Source organism: Polypterus senegalus, chromosome 1 (genome assembly GCF_016835505.1).
Source record: "Polypterus senegalus isolate Bchr_013 chromosome 1, ASM1683550v1, whole genome shotgun sequence".
NCBI lineage: Eukaryota > Metazoa > Chordata > Cladistia > Polypteriformes > Polypteridae > Polypterus > Polypterus senegalus.
In genome coordinates, this window is record NC_053154.1 from 268,587,551 (window position 1) to 268,609,368 (window position 21,818).

General features: G+C 39.4%; 2 protein-coding genes across 2 annotated transcripts in view; one reads left to right on the forward strand and one right to left on the reverse strand.

The window, feature by feature from the left end:
- The first annotated feature begins 5,240 nt into the window (after positions 1-5,240).
- sprn (shadow of prion protein) lies at positions 5,241-21,735 on the forward strand. Its single transcript, XM_039773742.1, has 2 exons — positions 5,241-6,223; positions 20,204-21,735. Exons 1-2 carry the CDS (start codon positions 6,174-6,176, stop codon positions 20,634-20,636), a joined length of 483 nt encoding a protein of 160 aa, XP_039629676.1. The 5' UTR covers positions 5,241-6,173; the 3' UTR covers positions 20,637-21,735.
- The window catches only part of mtg1 (mitochondrial ribosome-associated GTPase 1), a 33,745-nt gene continuing 23,611 nt past the window's right edge, over positions 11,685-21,818 (reverse strand). The window contains exon 13 of the transcript XR_005636082.1: positions 11,685-11,779. The gene's annotated coding sequence lies outside the window, so the exon portion shown is untranslated. The remainder of the gene's footprint in view (positions 11,780-21,818) is intronic.

Genomic DNA, 21,818 nt, shown 5'->3' on the forward strand with positions numbered 1-21,818 from the left:
TCTCCAGATTGTATGGGTGTACCACAGGGACAGTAGTTTTTGCCAGTTCTGCACAGATAACAGTGCTGTGCATCTTCCAATATCAAGAGAAATTAAGCTTGACGTACTTCTTGTTTGCTGCACTCAAATTCCATGGCAGACCCCTACATTTTATTCGTGCTTCTGCAGCAGAGATTGGATGGTATATCTGGAAACACCTGTTTGCCATGAAATTGCAGCTTGAGAGAGACCCTGATGATGCAGGATGGACACTTTGTGTTTTGTTGCTATGCTCAATTTGCCATTCTTTAAGATTTGCAGGCTAAACTGACACATCTAGCACATCCTCACATTTGGCATGGTTAACTTTGGCCTAGTTTTACAGTATTTCCTCTCCACAGCTGTTCCCATTTCATTTAATCTCTTTGGTTCAACATACACATTATGTCATTAATTATTAGAACCTGTTTGTTATATCTGCTTAATAAAGTTCTGGGCTAGATGCATACAAACACATTATGTTTTTAACTGGAATGTGGTCCACTAATATATTAGTTTCCTTCTTTAAGGATACTCAAATATCTTTTTGTATTGCTTCCTATTTGCCAAAGGTATGTTTGGAATACTAAAATACTATTTTGATATGGACACACTAAGAAGAAATAAAATAACTAAGAAAATATGAACTATCTAAAGTATCGGAAACTTTTGCATTAATTGTACTGACATCCACTCAACTGCACATCTTTGGAAATGTGGGAAGAAAACTCACAGACACATGGAGAACATGTACAATGTAGACCAGGTTGCCAACAGGGTACAAGCATCAAATTCAGCATGTGCGATCTGTGAGGTAGCAGTACTAACCACTTTACCACCATAGTCACTGTTACTATAAATACTATACTTCTGCAGAGGGGTTTCCAAGACGTCCAGTGAATGGGATCATCATGGGACCTACAGTTTAATGCGACTATTTAATTACCTCAAAAAATATTTTACAGCACCTCACAGTGATGAATGTATAATAAACATTTTGAATATGCTATGATTTGTGTGTATGAATGTTTTTTGGAGGTTTTATTTTACTGACCACACTTTATTAAGATCGTATTTTGGACACTGAATGAGAATGATAGGAAAACTGAGTATGTGGGTTAGGATTGTTCCGTACAACACAAAAACATATCTTCTTTACACTTGGTTGTTGAAGTGTGTATAATCACTATGCCAAGACCAAAAGAGCTCTCTGAGGCCTTCACTAAGAAGGTTATACTGTAGATGACTATGATTCAGGGAAGGGATTTAAAAAGATCTCAAAACAATCGAAAATTAACCATTCCATTGTTCAGAAGATCACCTACAAGTGGAGAAGATTTCAAACAACTGTCAGCTTGTCCAGGCCAGGCCACCCCAGCAAGTTTAGCCCGAGAGCAGAAGGGAAGATGCTGAAAAAAGTCTCATAGAACCCCAGACTTTTATCATGAGAACTACCATTAGCTCTTGTTGCTGCTGATGTCAAAGTGAATGAGTCTACTATTACTTTCTCCAGTCCTGTTCAGCCTATATACATCAGACTTCCAATATAACTCGGAGTCCTGCCCTGTGCAAAAGTTCACTGACGACACTGCTATCGTGGGCTGCATCAGGAGTGGGCAGGGGGAGGACTATAGGAACCTAATCAAGGACTTTGTTAAATGGTGTGACTCAAATCACCTACAACTGAACACCAGCAAAACCGAGGAGCTGGTGGTGGATTTTAGGAGGCCCAGGCCCTTCATGGACCCCGTGATCATCAGAGGTGGCTGTGTGCAGAAAGTGCAGACATATACTGTAAATACCTGAAAGTGTAGCTGGATGATAAATTGGACTAGACTGCCAATACTGATGCTCTGTGCAAGAAAGGACAGAGCCGACTATACGTCCTTAGAAGGCTGGCGTCCTTCAACATCTGCAATAAGATGCTGCAGACGTTCTATCTGATGTTTGTGGCGAGCGCCCTCTTCTATGCGGTGGTGTGCTGGGGAGGCAGCATAAAGAAGAGGGACGCCTCACGCCTGGACAAACTGGTGAGGAAGGCAGGCTCTATTGTAGGCACAGAGCTGAACAGTTTGACATCCGTGGCAGAGCAATGGGCGTTGAGAAGGCTCCTGTCAATAATGGAGAATTCACTGCATCCACTGAACAGTATCATCTCCAGACAGAGGAGCAGCAACAGCAACAGGCTGTTATTACTGTCCTGCTCCACTGACAGACTGAGGAGATCATTCGTCCCCCACACTATGCGACTCTTCAATTCCACCCGGGGGGGTAAACATTAACATTATACAAAGTTATTGTCTGTTATACCTGCATTTTTATCACTCTTTAATTTAATATTGTTTTTTATCAGTATGCTGCTGCTGGAGTATGTAAATTTCCCCTAGGGATTAATAAAGTATGTATCTATCTATTTCAAGAGATTACAAATGATAAATCTACATGGGAGGAGTACCAGAAGGACATTTTTGCTGTCCCGAAAGGACATCAGGGCAAGAATAAATTTTTCCCATGAATACCAGGACAAAGACCCAAACATCTGGAACAATGCACTCTGGACAGATGAGGTAAAAATAGAGTTATATGGCCACAGTCCCAGAAGACATGTTTGGTGTAAACCACATGCAGCATTTGACCAGAAGACACTGATACTGACTGTAAAACATGGTGGTGCAGATGTTATCGTCAAGGAAAGGGCAGCACACCATCATTATGAACAGTTCATTGTACTAGAGGGTGCTTGAGGATAATACGAGACCATTTGTCAGAAGATTGAAGCTCAACCAAAAAATGCACTTTGCAACATGAAAATGACTCTAAAAATGCCAGTAAATGCACCAGAGAATTACTGAAAAGATAGAAATGGAAGTTTTCTGGAATGGCCAATTCAAGGCCTGGATCTGAATCCTATTGAGATGCTTTGGGGGTGGAGGTGTGGAGGGATTGTGCAAGCAAGACACCTCTCAAAAATCACATTCTGTTTGGAGGAGTGGGGAAAACCTTCTTCCACATGATGTCGGAGACTGGTAGAAATGTGATGGACATGCCAGCTTAAAGGGGCAATGCCAGCTACTAGAGCCAAGGGTGCACTTATTTTATCCACAGATGGAAATAGCATATCTAGTCATTTTTTTCGAATAAAATATTGCAAAGTCAAATTTTCATTTTTTTTTTCATTTCAGTCACCTTTATTTAAAGGTATTGTTTCAATGAAGATCAAATCTTGATATGTCCACATATGTTAACAAAGGGTGTGCTTACTTTTTCACATGTCTGTAGGTAGTCGTTTAACTGAAAGGTTGCTGAATTGTCAGAGTCTACTTGAACAATATCAGTTCACAGTTGGTATTCAATAGCAGAGTACATTCATATCAGGCTGTGAAGCAGGAACCAACCTAACAGAGTAAATATATTCTGCTCACCTTACTTTTAAATCAGTGGTTTGCTCTGTCTAAACAGAAAATGTACCATAACCAATAAAAAATATTCAGCTTGGTACAAAATGTTATAATACAAGTAATGCCATGCTTAATTCTATATGGGAAGAAATATAAAGTTTCAATCTATTATCTATATTTGCTTTGTCTATTGAAGAGATGAGGGATAAGGCCTATGTCAAGAGCATTGGGCACAAGGCAAGAACCAACCATGGATGTGACACCAATTCATTGCAAGTCACACAATGATACTGACTGTTACTAGGCCTATTTAATGTCACCAATAACCAGAACTCAAACAATGTGGAAGGGAAACCATTCTACCTGCAGAAATACTCCAGGCACAGCATGCAAACTCTACAGAGACAGTGATCCGGCTGGATTTGAGCATAGTCTCCCAAGACCTGTGATGATGTCAGGGCTAGCAATGTTAAATCGGACAGTTATAGTTACTAATGATTATAGCTAGAGCTGGGCAGCATGGTTGGTGATCTTGGCTCTGTTTCCCAGTCCGAGAACACTTCTGCTTGTCTTCCCTCCAGGGATTTTATTTTTCCTCTCCCATTCCTAAGACATTCAAGCTAATGCCCTGTTTTAGACTGACATCCTAATCTGAAACGGTTTCATGCCCTGTGTCCATTAATGTGCTCTGGTTTCACTCTTCCCTGATCAAAACAAGAGGATCATGCTCCTTCAGGGACAGTGAATATTGAACATCTAAGCAGTCTTGTGAGATTCTTTCAAGTCATGGCACTCCTCGTTGTTTATACAACTTTGGGCACTAAAGTGGACTCCAAGGTTTGTTGTGGGCATTGGCCTGTTTTAATTAAAATGAATTCTTAACCTTAAGTAATTTAATTCCAAATCTATTTATGTTTCCATTATCAAGTCAACTTAATTAAATGCACAGTCTTGGGGACCAAAGCAGCAACCCTTGATGAAAAACTATTTTTTTCCTCATCAGATGTTTATTCAGAGAACTATTTAGACAGTCAGTATTGTTATTTTAATTTACTTCTTTACACATGCCAGAGAAATTATATCAGAACCTGCCAATTTAAAAAAAAATATTTTAAGCATTTAAAATCAAATTGCTTGTCCTCTCTAAGACAAATTTTAAGGGAATTTCATTCTTAAAAATTTAAGTGCCAGGGTGGTTCTTCAGAGCGATGCCACAGAGGAACCATTTTTGGGTCTTCTACATGAAGGATTTCCACATGAACCTTTATTTATTTAGATTAGTAAGAGGCTCCTTGCAGTAAATTACAGTGAACAGATTGTAACAGATCTGTGAAATACCAATGGGTTATGATTTTAAAATTACTCTTGTTGTATACATGACCACAGGCTAAATCCAACTTTTCTTAATCTGTTAGTGTCCTGCTAGGCATTTTTTCTACATATTAGAAAATTCCTCAAAGCAGGAAGAACCAACACCATATGAAGTGGTGCTTTGTCAAGCAATGGTTCTACTAAGAACCACACAACGCAGTAGAGAACCATAAAGTGCCGTTAAAGAACCGTTACCTTTAAGAGTATGAACCCTAACCCAGCACCAACTGAATCAGGTACGAGTCAAAGCTAGCGGATGAACCATCAGTCTATCAAAGGGTATACTTCTTATTTATTCAGTCAGTGACTTAATTCATTAATTACCTAAGTAGCACATCTATTTCAGGAGTACGGGGAGACGGCGCCCGCCGCTCAGGAATCAGTCCTAAGCGGTCATATTCATGTAAACATATACTCACTCATTACTCATTCAGCGCGAGTTCAGAGTCGACAATCATCCTCATCTATACATCTGTGAGATGAAAACCCTCGCAGAATTCGCGTGACTACGAAATACATACCAACAGCAGCAAATACTGCACCCGTCAATAGCGAAAGAGCCCGGCAAGGTGGCGCAGCAGTTAGCTGTACTTCCTCACAAGGACAGTTGCCAGGATTCGTTTTTCGGAAACCATGTTCACGCTGCTGCAAAGTTAATGGGAAAAGTGCCAATCGATAAATGGAAGACACAGTATCACATTGGTAAATGTATCGAAGGATTTAGACAACCGTCTGTCAGCCCGACATAAAATATCAAATCTGTTAAACGGTGCAGTCGTAAATTCTGGTTTGCCATCTGCAGTCATTTTAAGCTTTACTGATTCTCATCTCGCATTTTCCTGCTTGCTGTTCATGTTATTCACACAGTTTCGCAAGGTATGGCAGACAAAAGCTAGCGGTTGAAATCCTCGCTGAATTACTTCTAAGTGCGATACGGTGCAGGAGATGAAGCTGAAAGATCGGCTCCTTCACACACATTTGTGTATGTTTTTGAGCATTTTTAAAGGACGATAACATACATAATCGAACAGATTACTGCTGTTTTCATTGCAGATTTGGCTTGAGACAGGTTCGGGGTATTCCAGCACTGTACTCTAATAAGTAGGTTACGCGATGATGCGCTGGCATTGGACTTGAGAAGAATCGAACACAGCGAACGCGCTACTCATTTTTACGCTTTTTGACCGATCCTCTGACGTGAGCTTTTTGGTCGCGTCAGTGGTTCTTAGAAGGGTTTAACGATTTTAGCTTTTCAGGTAGACCGACGTTTCGACGGTGGAACGCTGATATATTTATTGCTGCTTTTTATTACGTGTCAGTGTGAAGTGTACTCGCCCACTAAGAAAAAACGGAGAGAGAAGGGAAAAGGAAAGCGACTAATATCGCATGTGTCCAACGGTGAAGAGGCTGTGTTTGGACGTTTCATCTGCCGATTGGTGAGTAAATATCTTATAGCGTCGGGCAGATTATAAAAAGGATATATTCAGTGTACAATCTGCATGAACTCATTTACGATTATTATAAATTACTCAATGGTTTCACCTCTAGATTTTGATTTTCACAAACTGTGATCCAAAACCCTTTCTGAAATGCTGTCAATGGCAGTGCAAAAATGGCGTATAAGATCTTGTCTTATATTTATGGAATATGCCTTTTTTTCAAGATTTTTATTTGCCTGGGGGATTTTACATAACATGTTCAACATATCTCGTATACATTATTGGTGACCGAACAAAATATTTAAATGTTCTGTTTCTTCTTCTTTTTCCATACGGGGTAAACAACATAATTGTGCTTTTTGAAATATAATTTTTGTCTGTCTCTGTCGCTGTGACTTAAGATCTGTAATAAACGAGCAGTATTCACATTCCTCAAAAGGGCAACGTCTCATGGTACAAAATACCAAAATGGAGATGCTATGGTCTAGAGATTTAAGGTGGATATCTTTTGTTTGATGCAAAGTAATATTCAGATTTGTACGTAGTGTTCATGGTCTAAAATCGTGTAAGACTAACGGGAAGACGTTTTCAAAAGTAAGTAATGAGATCCTTTGTCTTCTTTACCATATGGAATAAGAAAGGTAATGATAATGAGATTCTTTAACTATTTCTAAAAATAATTTCTAGAGCTCGTCGTGGTGATACATTTAAGATAAAGGTCGTGTATATACTAATACAGTATTTGTGTGTGTATGTTTTCGCGTTGGGGGGGTTATTTTACTGACCGCCCTTTTTTTAGGTCCTATTTTGGACACTAGATGAGAAGACAACTTTGATAGGAAAACTGAGTATGTGGGTTAGGATTATTCAGTATATCAAAAAGACATATCTTTTTCTAAAGAAGAGGACCCACCTAGGTGCCACCTTGGCAGAATCCCTTTAAACGAAATGAGAAAAAAATAAATACAACATACACACTCAGATAAATACAACACTGAGGGTTAAACCGCTTATTCGTATCCCACTTTAATTAATTACTAGTATCAAAATATACATTTTTATCCTGGAGTAAATAATTAATAAATTACATCATATTAATATTTCTGACACTCCTTTATAATAGCAATTTACTTTACCCGTTACATACCCAAATAGCGATGTTCTCTGATAAGGCAAGATTTTGGTTTATTTTTGACAGTTTAAGGGGTTTGTGTGTTGATATAGGTAAGTTCCTTCAAACTGAATTTATGCTTGCCATGTACTGTTATAAGTTTATAATATACACATTCATTTCTTGGAGCTCACCCAAGCTGCAGCTATATTCTAAGTACAAGACATCATCTCCTTGTCTAATGACACTTCGTGCTGACCTGATTCTCACTCTTCATGTAAATGTAAGATGACTGCAATGTATATTTTGGCTTCTTAAGGAATTTAGTCAGTGGGAATTCATCTCCAGGGCTTAATTTCCTAGCAAGTGCCTTGCATCTTTCTGACATATTTGTTTCAATATTGCTTTATAATTAAATACAATATATAGATTTGTTGTACTTAAAAACCTGTTTAGTGAAGAGCAAATACTGGTACAATTTAACATGATATAAAAAGAGAAATGTATACATACTCATACAATGTGTATGTATGCATGTATATGTATGTGCACATACATATATGTATTACACATGTTTATGTACACATACATATATACACACATATATTTATATATAAAGAATAAAAATATAAACACACATATATATCTCTTCTCAAAGATGAGTATTTTAGGTTAATTGGCAACACTGAATTAGCCAAGGGATAGCTCCCACCTTGTAGCCAGTGTTGTCAAGCCAGGCTAAAACTCCATGTGACTCCAAACCCAGATAAGTGGATATTTCCAAATATGCATACATACATGATATATACACATGGGGAGCACAGCTGAAATTACTGCCTCACAACTCCACAGTTCCTGGCACCTGTATGTACATAATTTACATGTTCTTTGCTTACCCAAGTAGGTTTCTTTCCAGCTACTCTGGTACTCTAAAGATGTGCAGGATTGGCTAACTGGCATCTCTAAATTGGCATAGTATGAGTGACTACATGCATGCATACATGTGCCCTGTGATGGCATTGCATCCAGTGCTGCTGGGATAGGCTCTGGCTCCCAATGACTTGGTACTGGATAAGCAGGTTAGAAAGTGGATGGATGGATATATATATATACACACACATCGATGAGCCATAACATTAAAATCACATGCCTGTATTGTGTAGGTTAAGCTCAGGCCATCAAAACAGCTCTGACCTGTCCAGACAGACTCCAAAACACCTCTGAAGGTCCCTTATGGTATCTTGCACTAAGATGTTAGCAGCAGATCCTTTAAGTCATGTAACTTCTATGGATCATACTTGTTTTTCTGTAGGACATCCCACAGATGCTCGATCAAAATGAGATCTGGGGAATTTGGAGGCAAACTCAACTCCTTGAACTCTTTGCCATGTTCCTCAAACTATTCCTGAACATTTTTTCCAGTGTGGCAGGGGGCATTATCCTGCTGAGAGAGGCCACAGCCATCAGGAAATACCTTTGTCATGATGAGGCGGATGTAGCCTACAACAAACTTTAGGTAGGTGGTACTCATCAAAGTAACAATCACATGAATGCCTGTGCCCAAGGTTTTCCAAAGCATCGCACTGCCTTCCATTCCCACATGCATCAATGAACCTTGGGCACCTATGACCCTGTCTCTTGATTGTCCTTCCCTAGACCACTTTTAGTAGGTACTAACTATTGAATACCAGGAACACCCCACATGGTGTGCCATTTTGGGGATGACCCAGTCGTCTAGCCATCACAATTTGGCCCTCGTCAGAGTCACACAGATCCTTACGCTTGCCCATTTTTTTTGCCTCCAACACATCACCTTCAAGAACTGACTGTTGTGGTAGATAGGAGGCGATGTTGTCCCCTTGAACCCTCAGAGTTGACTCCAGACACCAGGTAAAAGTCCAAAGTTTGGATTTATTACAATAATCCAGTGCACAAAGCACCCTACACTCCACTATATTCATAAACCAATACACTATACAATAATCGATAAACAAATCAATCCTCCTGCTCCCAGATGCGTTGCTACCCTTCCTCCTGACTAAGCTCACCCGTCTGGGTTTCCCATAATCCTTTATACTGTTTAACCCGGAAGTGCTTCACCCCTCAGTCCATGATTCCCCATCACTTCCGGGTTATATAAAAAGTCCTTTTTTCTTCATCCTGGAAGAACGTCGGTCCTTCTGTCCGCATGACTATGATGTACTTCCGGATTGTAGTAAACCCCAATGTCTCTGGGCTTCCCAGCAGCATCTCCTGGTGGCCCCCACATTATCCAGCAGGGTTGCACTGGATGACTCCAATTCCCATGAGTCCCTGCTGGAATTTGGGGCCCTTCCATGATGCAGGGATGGCTCCACCTGGCAGCCTGGGGGGTATTGGCCGGGATGACTGGCCAGCCATATCTCACACTGTTCCCTAGCCACTTAATATATCTCACACTTTTGTAATGACATAATCAATGTTAATCACTTCACCTGTCAGTGGCTTTAATGTTGAGGCTGATTGTGTTGTGTGTAGTAAGCCCTAACAGGAGCACCTTCTTTATGTGTTTCACATGACAGACCCATGTAAGCCACAGATTAAGTAAAATAAGCAATACATTAGTATAAACAAGAGTTTCAAATAAAATCAAGAGTTTGCTTCTAGTTAAACATTAACTTGAATAAAAAATGAAGCTGTGCATCTTTAAAACTTGGGCGAGTCACTGCTCAGATAAGGGAATTGGAACTAAATGTGTGCTTTTAGTGAAGGATACTGCAGTGGGAAGGTACCCTACTGGAACTGTCACTTTTTCACAGATGCAGATTAGATCAGAAATTCATGTTCACTTCGCCAGGACATTATAGACAATGAATGGCTTGAGTAACATTTTGTCAAAGGAGCAAGCACACCACATTAAATTCTGAATTTATGTAGTGATCACCTAATGCTCTGAAGAGTGTTAAGGCTGGTACCTTTTGCCAAAGTAGAGTCTTAATTAGATCTAAATCCCTACCTTTAAGTCCAGTCCCTGCTTCTGCTTACATTTTGCCAAACAAGGTTAACTTTGATGTGACATTCATGACATACATTTTATAAAAGCCCATTGCCTCTGGGCAGAGTGGTGGCTCTGAGGCTAGGGATCTGCACTGGCAATGAGAAGGTTGCTGGTTCAAATCCTATAAATGCCAAAAGTGACTCTACTTTATTGGGTCCTTGAGCAAGGCCCTTAACCTGCAATTGCTCAGTCCTAGTTATGACGTTAATCTGCATCTAGCCCTGCATGTAGGCCCTCCAATCTGCAGGGAAAACCCTAGGGGTTGGTGGCAGAACTGGCAATCCAGCCACCATAAAAAACCTCACACTGTTCCACTCCATCTGAACTAGTGTGATGCTGATGTGTCACCCATTGCATGGCTGCACTCGGGTCCTAATCTGGGATCCTGAGTTGGTTTGTCAAGTGGTGGGTGCGGTAATGCACTGTATCAGCGGGTGCTCCTTACTCCTTTTCTATGTTAACTAATGTTGTCTTATTTTAATTTCTTATGTTGTCTTTTATTTTTCGTTTCTTCAGTATGTAAAGCCATTTGAGCTACTTTTTGTAAGAAAATGTGCTATATAAATAAATGTTGTTGTTGTTGCTCCTAACCTCTATTGCCTCTCTTTATTCTGATTATTTACTTTTTAATTCATTTTTAATTTGTTAGTCTGAAGTCTGCAGTTTTTCCAATGTTTATATGAGTATTTAACATTACTCATTTTCTCACATTTTCATACCAAACCAAAATGACATGCACATAAATTAGATGGTAAATATTAGGTGTATACTTTCTGTCTGGCGTTAGTTCTTTATCTGTGTCTGACGCTGCCGTGCCATACAGGCCATTACTATAAAGGTGGCTGCTAACAAAAGAAGATGTTGCTGCAGACAAAAAGTAACATTGAAAAGAACTCATTTGCTTTATTTTAAACTATTGGACTCTTTTAACATATCAGCAGCCTAAAATGATATTCTAAAATAAACGAGAACATTGGCATAACTGCAAAAAATAAAAAAATGTATTCACCTGAATTCAACCTAAATGAGTTAGCATAGCTTAATTCAAAGGTAAGCACTGGACTAATTTAATCAATGTAAATGGAGAAAAAAAAAATTTCAGGCTGCAGCCAAAGCTTATCACAAACCTCAGTTTGGGAACCAATTATAAGTGGTATAATTTTTGAAAAGGAAACTCTGCTGGGGCCATAGCAGAATTTCTCTTTTATGTGAGCATAATTTTCTACTGTTTACATTAACTTAGTTAATTAATAATACCTGTCCCTCTTTGGTTAATGACCAGTGAGATGTTTAGGTTCACTTACCATTATTCATGTCACAAAATAAATCAAACAATTGGATACTAGTGTCTAGCTTGTCTTGACTGACATCAGATCATTATGATATCCTCTGGTATTGTCATCATCTGAAAACAGAAATATAGGTTTAAACGTTAAGTAAGCTAAGAGGATATAGCGGGTTCGATAATGGATGGATGGATGGATGGATAAACTGAGAGCCTCACAACTACTCACTGCCAAAGAAGACATTGGATATGAACCGTCTAATGTGAAACAGCAACATCTCAAGTGCTGAACTGAATGGCTTCGAGGTGAAAAACGAGAAGCCACCGTAACAAGGAAAGAACATGCAGATTACACACACTGCACAACTGTGGAGCTGTCTGAGTGCAGTGCTAACATTTACACTGTCTGCTATTTGCTGGATAGCACAAGCCTGGCAAAAAAATAATTTTTCACATTGTTGTAATCTCAGTACCAGGAATCTGCACTTCTCTGAAACAGGAACATCATACTACTGGCTTCTTTTCCTTCAGATCAGAAGGAACACCTCAGGCTTCATTTGTGGCTTTTTTTCAGATTTAATGCCATCAATCAGTCCTCCTCAGTGATAGGGTTAAGGTCAAGATGCTACTCAGCCCCTATCTGGATAGCATAATATGTTGTACTCAAACATTCCTGATATTAATCTGCTTTCTTTTCTTTAATTTACTATGGATACCTTTAAAGGAGCATATGGTACAAGACTTTAAATACCTCTTCACTGGTTGGCACTGCATAGAATCGACTGGCAAATGCTCAACAAAATAAATAATAATTGTGGTGGCCAATTTAATGCCAAGAATAAGGGGTCACTGTCTTTAAGCCCCAAAGCTAAATGGGAAGGGTCAGATTCTACATGTGCACACACACCCAAGAATAACTGACCCATAGAGCTAGCCCACCACAGTCAGAAATTTGCATTAGGCTTGCATCATCCTGCACAGTCATACTCACATACTACAAAAACACACACAAAATTTTCCTAGATAAGAGAATATGATGAAAAAATAGGAAAAAAAAAAATCAAATTCCTCAATACAACTAAGGGAAGGGTTGTTATATTGTATTATTATATATATTACTGAGAGAAGCTTATTTATTATTATTTATTATTATTATTTATATACAAGGTTTATCAGAAATGGTTAATGAGTATGACAGGTACAAAATAAAAGCTCAAAACACAACAAACCCATAGCTACACTGGGCCTAACTACACAGATCTTTTCACAGTCTCTCGAAAAGCATGGTTGGTCCACCTTTCTAAATTCTCATACCTTGTATTAGCCTCATTCTGCTCTTACCGTCTACATTCTTCTCTTTCCTCTGGCCTCTGTTTTTCCTTCCAGTCACACACCTGAAGCTCCTCCAACAGGTAGCTGAATGGAGCTTTTATACAGTGCATCCGGAAAGTATTCACAGCGCTTCACTTTTTCCACATTTTGTTATGTTGCAGCCTTATTCCAAAATGGATTAAATTCATTTTTTTCCTCAGAATTCTACACACAACACCCCATAATGACAACGTGAAAAAAGTTTGAGGTTTTTGCAAATTTATTAAAAATAAAAAAACTGAGAAATCACATGTACATACAGTGGTGTGAAAAACTATTTGCCCCTTTCTGATTTCTTATTCTTTTGCATGTTTGTCACACAAAATGTTTCTGATCATCAAACACATTTAACCATTAGTCAAATATAACACAAGTAAACACAAAATGCAGTTTTAAACTGATGGTTTTTATTATTTAGGGAGCCTTTGCTCAATACTTTGTCAAAGCACCTTCAGCAGCAATCACAGCCTCAGGTATTTTTAAATATGATGCCACAAGCTTGGCACACCTATCCTTGACCAGTTTCGCCCATTCCTCTTTGCAGCACCTCTCAAGCTCCATTAGGTTGGATGGGAAGCGTCGGTGCACAGCCATTTTAAGATCTCTCCAGAGATGTTCAATCGGATTCAAGGCTGGGCTCTGGCTGGGCCACTCAAGGACATTCACAGAGTTGTCCTGAAGCCACTCCTTTAATATCATGGCTGTGTGCTTAGGGTCATTGTCCTGCTGAAAGATAAACAGTCGCCCCAGTCTGAGGTCAAGGGTGCTCTGGAGCAGGTTTTCATCCAGGATGTCTCTGTACATTGCTGCAGTCATTTTTCCCTTTATCCTGACCAATCTCCCAGTTCCTGCCGCTGAAAAACATCCCCACAGCATGATGCTGCCACCACCATGCTTTACTGTAGGGATGGTATTGGCCTGGTGATGAGTGGTGCCTGGTTTCCTCCAAACATGACGCCTGGTATTCACACCAAAGAGTTCAATCTTTTGTCTCATCAGACCAGAGAATTTTGTTTCTCATGGTCTGAGAGTCGTTCAGGTGCCTTTTGGCAAACTCCAGACGGGCTGCCATGTGCCTTTTACTAAGGAGTGGCTTCCACCTGGCCACTCTACCATACAGGCCTGATTGTTGGATTGCTGCAGAGATGGTTGTCCTTCTGGAAGGTTCTCCTCACTCCACAGAGGAACTCTGGAGCTCTGACAGAGTGACCATCGGGTTCTTGGTCACCTCCCTGACTAAGGCCCTTCTTCCCCGATCGCTCAGTTTAGATGGCCGGCCAGCTCTAAGAAGAGTCCTGGTGGTTTCGAACTTCTTCCACTTACGGATGATGGAGGCCACTGTGCTCATTGGGACCTTCAAAGCAGCAGAAATTTTTCTGTAACCTTTCCCCAGATTTGTGCCTCGAGACAATCCTGTCTCGGAGGTCTACAGACAACTCCTTTGACTTCATGCTTGATTTGTGCTCTGACATGAACTGTTGACTGTGGGACCTTATATAGACAGGTGTGTGCCTTTCCAAATCATGTCCAATCAACTGAATTTACCACAGGTGGACTCCAATTAAGCTGCAGAAACACCTCAAGGATGATCAGGGGAAACAGGATGCACCTGAGCTCAATTTTGAGCTTCATGGCAAAGGCTGTGAATACTCATGTACATGTGCTTTCTCAATTTTTTTATTTTTAATAAATTTGCAAAAACCTCAAGTAAACTTTTTTCACGTTGTCATTATGGGGTGTTGTGTGTAGAATTCAGAGGAAAAAAATGAATTTAATCCATTTTGGAATAAGGCTGTAACATAACAAAATGTGGAAAAAGTGATGCGCTGTGAATACTTTCTGGATGCACTGTATGTGAGCCTGCAACTACTGCTAAGGCCACAAGACAGATCACTTTCGAGGTTAGGGTTTGACTATGAAACCCCAGGGTTATTTTCTAGAGCGCCTAGAAGTCTCAATTACCTCTGTCATCCTGGGCCAAAATTCCTAGTGAAAGGGCCAAGGAAATGTGAGATCACCTGTAAAGTATAAACGTGAATCAAAGAACAGGTAGCATAAGAGGTTTCTTTAGTTTCATTTATCATTCAGTAGGACACCTAGTCCATAAAACTGTGCCCGCCGTTGCTCTTATGCCTTACAACTATTTCCATAAACAGACACAGCGCAGTACAGAGTCACAACAAGACCAAATAAGAGGTCATTGCCAGTGCACAAAATACTAGACATTCTTATGGCCAACACTTCTCCTGCATGTTTTATTAATTTATTCATCACCAAAGTCAAATCCACGACTTTAAAGTCTGACAGCAGTACAATGCAACCGTGCTGTCCCCAAAGAGAAGTTAAATGACTGGTTAGCCAGAGGCAGATAGACTCTGTATAGACTGAAATTGTGTTTTTTGTTTTTCAGTGCCAGCTGGTCTTACTTTAATATTACAGATTAATATTTTTCATTACAATCATTACTATTTTAGTACATTTTGAATTGCAGTTATTAAAAAAAACTGTGCTTTGTTTTATACTATAGTTGTAAATATGGGCATGGCTTGGATTTAAAAACAGAAAAATGCAGTATAGGAACAAATTAAACTGAAGTATTAAGAAAAAAAAATATATATATATGGTAAACATATACATATATATATATATATATATATATATATATATATATATATATATATATATATATATTTGGTTTTAAAAAGCAAAAGTCAAGAATATTATACTGAGCTTTTATGTCAGTATATAAAAGATTATACGATGATTCATCTGTATTTTCAATTATGTCCATATTACAATGGATACAGAATATTAAACTTTCACATTCCATCATAAGTTCAGATTCTCAAGGAGGCTTAAAATCAATAGAAATCGGTCAATAGTCTGCAAAGCAAGGCTTATGCACCAATCTGTTGATTGTATACCAAAATAAAAGTGAACTGGTACGTCAGCTTGAATTTGTCAGAGAATGGGCAAAATGCTCCTAAACTGTGGCAGAGGGATGCAATCCCTTATTGACTACAGTGTAGCTGGTAATCAGTTTACTCCTACTAGCTCATCCATTCCATCTCAATGATACTCCATGAGATCTGATGGTCTGGGGAGACCACTGTATTAAGATGAATACACTGGACTTTCCAAGTCTGGAGGCACAGATTAACAGCCTGTAGAAACTCCCATCTACAAATGTATGTACAGTACTGTTGCTGTAAAGGGAGGTACATTGTTCAGATATCGTATGACATTCAAAATGCAAAGTGTTCTCCCATGGTTAGCCCTTGGTCAAAATCATTTAAATATTTACTTACAGTGGATTTAAAAAGCGCACAGACTCCTTCACGTTGTGCATGGATTATTGTGTTGTAGATTAAATTTTAAATGAATACATTTTCCACTTGTGCCCATCAAATTTCACTCAGTAATGCATAATAAATAAGGGAAAACATGGTAACAGAAAGATTTGCAAATTTAATAAAAATCAAAAAATGAAATCTATCTTTCATGCAAGTATTCAGACCCTTTGCTGTGGCACACCAAATTGTGGCCAGGTGCATCCTGCTTGCTTGAATTATCTTTGAGATATGACTAGAACTTGGAGTCCACCTGTCACAAATTTAATTGTTTGGACAGTTCACCAAAGCACACACATGTGTATATAAGGTACCTAAATTCATTGCTTTGTTCTTGCTCTAACATACTGTGTGTAGTACAAGGAACTCTTAGTAGATCTTTACACGCACACACACACACACACAATTCTAAAGTGTGCAATGGCCTTGCTCATTGTGAAATGGAAGATGTCTGAAACCATCAGGGCTCTTGCAAGGCTCTTCTTGGCCCAACTGAATGACTGGGCAAGAAGAGTTTTGGTCTGGGAGGCAACCAAGAACCCAGATAGGAGAAACTGAGATGAGAGAAATTGTTAGAAGGACTACCATCTCAGCAACACTCCTTCAATCAAGAGATTATGGTAGAATGGCTAGACAGAACCCATTCTGGAGTAAAAGGCATATGACAGCCCACTTGGACTTTGCCAAATGGCATTTAAAGGACTCTGACAACATAAGGAAAAAGATTCTACAGTCTGATTAGACAAAAATTGAACTCTTTGATCAGAACTTCAAGAACTATTTTGGCAAAGACCAGCCACTGTTCATCACCTGCCTAATACCATCCCTACAGTGAAACATGGTGATGGTAGTATTATCCTAGGGCAGTGGTGGCGAACCTATGGTACGCGTGCCAAAGGGGGCACTCAGAGACCTCTCAGTGGGCACGCGCGCCGTCGCCCGAGCAGAGAGTTCGTTACTATAAAGCCAGAGGAATGCGGGGCCGGGCTGCTCCCCTCACCGCTCCCCCTCTTCACGCGCGCCGGAGGACTTTTCTCACATCACCCGCCCCTCTGCCCAGCAGCCCAATGGGAGCGCTTGCTTCCTCAACTGTCTGGGGTAAGGCGGGCGGCACACATGCTGCTTGAGGGTGCGGCACGGACTGCAGCCTTTTGAGTCTGTTATTCCCGTGGTGGGGTTCGAGGGGATGTGGTATAGCGGGTCCACAGCTCAAAATTGAAAAGGCCAGTTTTAACAGATAATTGCCGCACTTGCGGCTTAAAGGGGGTTATGGGAGAGTGGCCAGAGCGGTTTCCGGGAGCTTTGTGATGCGGGCAGTCCTCGCTTAAGCGCACAGGTGAGGAGTCGTCCGCATCTGTAATTATTGCCGGGAGTTGCTAATCGCCACACCTGATCCACGACCCCGTAATATATAATGCTTTGGGGGCGGAGCTTAATAGGGAAGACCTGCGTGAAACACTTGAGAGGATCGAAGGGATGACAAAGGACAGCACAGTTATGAAAATGAAAACCTTAAAGTGTGGAATTCTCTGCCAAATAATCTTAAGTCAATGAAGGCACTTGAGATTGCTTTCCTTAGTTTGTTTGGAACATCTTATGCTTGTGCGCAGCTGTTTTCAGCTTTGAATTAAATCAAATCTGACACCAGAAACAGACTAACAGATGACCTGAGTGCTGCATGTGTTGCTCTCAAACTTAGTATGAGCCAAGGTTAGACAAATTATCAGCATGCATACAACAGCAAAAAGCACATTAGCACATTAATTGTTCAAAAGCATACCGAATGCAAACTTTTACCTTTCAACAAAAAGTTGTTTGTATCATTGAAAGCTTCATTATTATGTTTTTCTTTTAAGACAAAATATGTTAATGTATGAGTGGCTTTTCTAAATTAAAAGCTCAGTAGATAGACAGACAGACAGAGCATCAGTATTGGCAGTTCCGTCCAATTTATCATCCAGCTGCACTCCCAGGTATTTATAGGTCTGTACCCTCTGCACACACTCACCTCTGATGATCACAGAGTCCATGAGGGGCCTGGGCCTCCTAAAATCCACCACCAGCTCCTTGGTTATGCTGGTGTTCAGTTTTAGGTGGTATTCAGGTTAAATTGCCATGTTGGCACTTTGCGATAAATAAGTGGGTTTTGGATTGCAGTTTGGGCACTTGGTTTCTAAATGGTTCGCCATCACTGTCCTAGGGAGACTAGTCAGAATTTAGGGAAGGACTGAATTCAGCCACATACAGAGAGTTTCTTAAAGAAAACCTGATTCAGAGCACACACAACCTCATACTGGTGAGACAGTTCACCTTTCACACCCATAACAACATTGAAGTGGCTTTGGCATAAGTCCTTGAGTGGCCCTGCCAGTCCAGACTTCACCCCAAAAGAACATCTGTGGAGAAACCAGAAGATGGCAGTTTACACTTCCCATCCAGTTTATCGGAGCATGTGAGGATCTACCAGGAAGAATGGAACAAACTGCTCAAATCCAGGAGTGCAAAGCTTATAGAGACTTACTCACAAAGACCCATCCATCTATCTTCCAACCCACTGAATCTGAACACAGGGTCACGGGGGTCTGCTAGAGCCAATCCCAGCCAACACAGGGCACAAGGCAGGAACCAATCCTGGGCAGGGTGCCAACCCACCGCAGGAGACCCATAGCTCTGAATTCTACAAAACACTGAATGAATGAGAGATTTCAGTTTTTAATTTTTAATAAATTTGCTACCCTTTTTGTTTCCACTTTAACTTTATGGGTTATTGAGTGTAGACTGAGTGTATTATTGCCAAAAAGAGCAATTTTATCTATTTAAAATGAAATCTACAACACAATAAATAAAGTGTGATGTAAATGTAGGGTCTGAACACTTTCTGAATCTGGTGTTAAACCATGATAAGCCTTATTCAGAGCATTAAGTCCTGGACTTGCTCAATTCTTTAGAAACACACCTGTAGGAAGGCATTAGTCTATTGCATAATTTAATTGCTTTTCCTGAGTTGCACAAAGCTGATCCAGGTTGAACGTATTTTGCTATAAAAGTGATGAGCATGGATGAACTGATGGTTATTTCCAGTTTCAAAACCACTAAATCTAAACTGGTGTCAAGAGGAACCTGTAGCCTATTCCAGGAACATCAGGCACAAGACAGGATGCAGTCCTGGTTAAGGTGCCTGTTCACTGCAGAGCATGCTCTCACAGACACACTCACTCATACAAGACCAATTTATCAAGTGCCAATTAACCTACTGCATGTCTGAGATGTGGGAGGATAACCAGAGTACACATACCCAGCATTCTTGATTTGAATCCCACAACATCTTAACACCACTTGTGCACATTCTCCTCATGTCTGTTTGGGGTTTTCTTTGGGTAGAATGTAAAAACACATTTAAAATCATGTGTGACTGGCAATTCTAAATTACTGCTCTGCCAGTGTGGGTGATATGGCTTTGAACCCAAAACTCCAGTCCCCATGCCCTAAACTGGACTAAACGGGATTGAAAATATTGTTTGACTATTTACAGAACTGTTTCATTCTTGCTGAATATGGAGATTTTTTTATTTGATCAAATTCAAGGTTTAAAGTAAAAGGTTTGTAATTTTGTCTGCTCCTTGAATATTATTAAAATATCACATTGCTGAATTGTTTTTTGTAATATACAAAAAGAACTTTGATCTTTAATCACCTGACAGACAGATGTAAGGACAGTTTGCAAAACCAAATACTCCTAGAATGCTGACTGATAATTTTATTTTATAAGTATATTTTTGTCAATTAACAATGCATTATGTTCTAACTTTTCTATTTATTTTAGTTTTTCCCAGTTTTTCATAATGAACAGAGCAATGGCAACCTGCTGGATGGTTATCCTCCTTGCTGCCTTCCTGAGTGAAACTGTCCTCTCAAAAGGTGGAAGAGGAGGAGCTAGAGGTGCGGCACGTGGAGCAGCTCGTGGTGCTCGAGCACGTGTAAAAGCTACAAGATATGGCTCACCCGTAAGAGTGGCAGCAGCAGCTGCAGCTGGGTCAGCAGCTGGAGTTGCTGCAGGAGGATGGATGTCCTCATCTCATTTCAATTCTGATGACAGCTCTGAGAGTTTTGGGGATGACAGGCAGTATAGGAACAGGACTGATGGAGACTACAGCTATATGGCCCACACCTCATCCTCAGAGCAACACATCTACTCTTTTAAATCTATCTTCTCAGCCCTGCTTTTGATGAATATCTTGACATATGTGAGCATCTAAACATAGTATACAAAATGGAAGCCTTTATAGAAAAAGGCATGTTAGGTCTAGTCAATCATTTAGGATCTCATTAAATATCTTCTAGTGACTGAAAAATGTTTATACACCTTTTACAATTTTATATAAAGCAAGAAACAAGTTCTCATCTCTGTAGTCCCAATATAATTCCTACTTTTTCACACCTAAATGTCTATTACCTCTTGAAGGAAACCTAAACTGCATCATATAATAAAAACTTAGCAGAGTCATGGGAAAGGCTGAAGATTTTTTTTGAGTAAATATTTAACCAATGTAGTGTTTAGTCTTGTGTTTTATAAAAATATCTTTAAATCTTTTAGCAATGAACAATGCTTTTTATAGCACAGTACTTAAGCATTTGGCAAACAAGTTTTCTTTTTCAAAATAAAAATATGTTTAAAGAAAATGGATGGATAAGTGACCTCAAAAGGTCAACATTTTGGGTCCTTGAACATGTCTGTCTTTTCCGGGGTTCCTTTTCCAGTTTACAAAATAATTCTCCCCATTTTCTGTGGATAATAGTTTTTAACATTGTTAAATTTCACTTAAATTGTCAATATCAGTAAAATCATATAAGCTCTACAAAAGTGGTGTTTGAGTTTCTAACTTGTTGCATATTTATGTTTGTAAAGGTTGCATTTAATAACCTGAATAGCATAAACACCTAAAGATACAGTGACTTTTTAATGATACTGATTTATATTACAAGTTAGTAAAAGTATGGGTTGGGTATAATAAATGTACAATAAAAGTCAATTGCAATTTTGCATTTACAGAACCAAAATATCTTTTGGCACAACAGTGGAACATGGTAATGACAACTTATTTTATTTCAAAATTTGTTTGAACCATGTACAGTATGGTGGACATTTTCATATATACAATATATACATTGCAGTACCAGGAATAATTTGTTTTTCTGCTTACATACGAAGCTAAAAAATTAATTTTCCAGAAGGAAAACCCATTCAGATTTCATCAGATAGTGGGTGTTGAAAGAAATATGAAAAGTTGGAAATGTATTGTCTGTTTGTAATACTGTACAGCAATGTGCCAAGAGTATTATTTTAAATGGCAAATCTATATATAATCACAGGTTAAACACAGAGTAATCTGAAAGATGATGTATTCTAAATTACTTGCATAGGTATTCCTAATACTCAA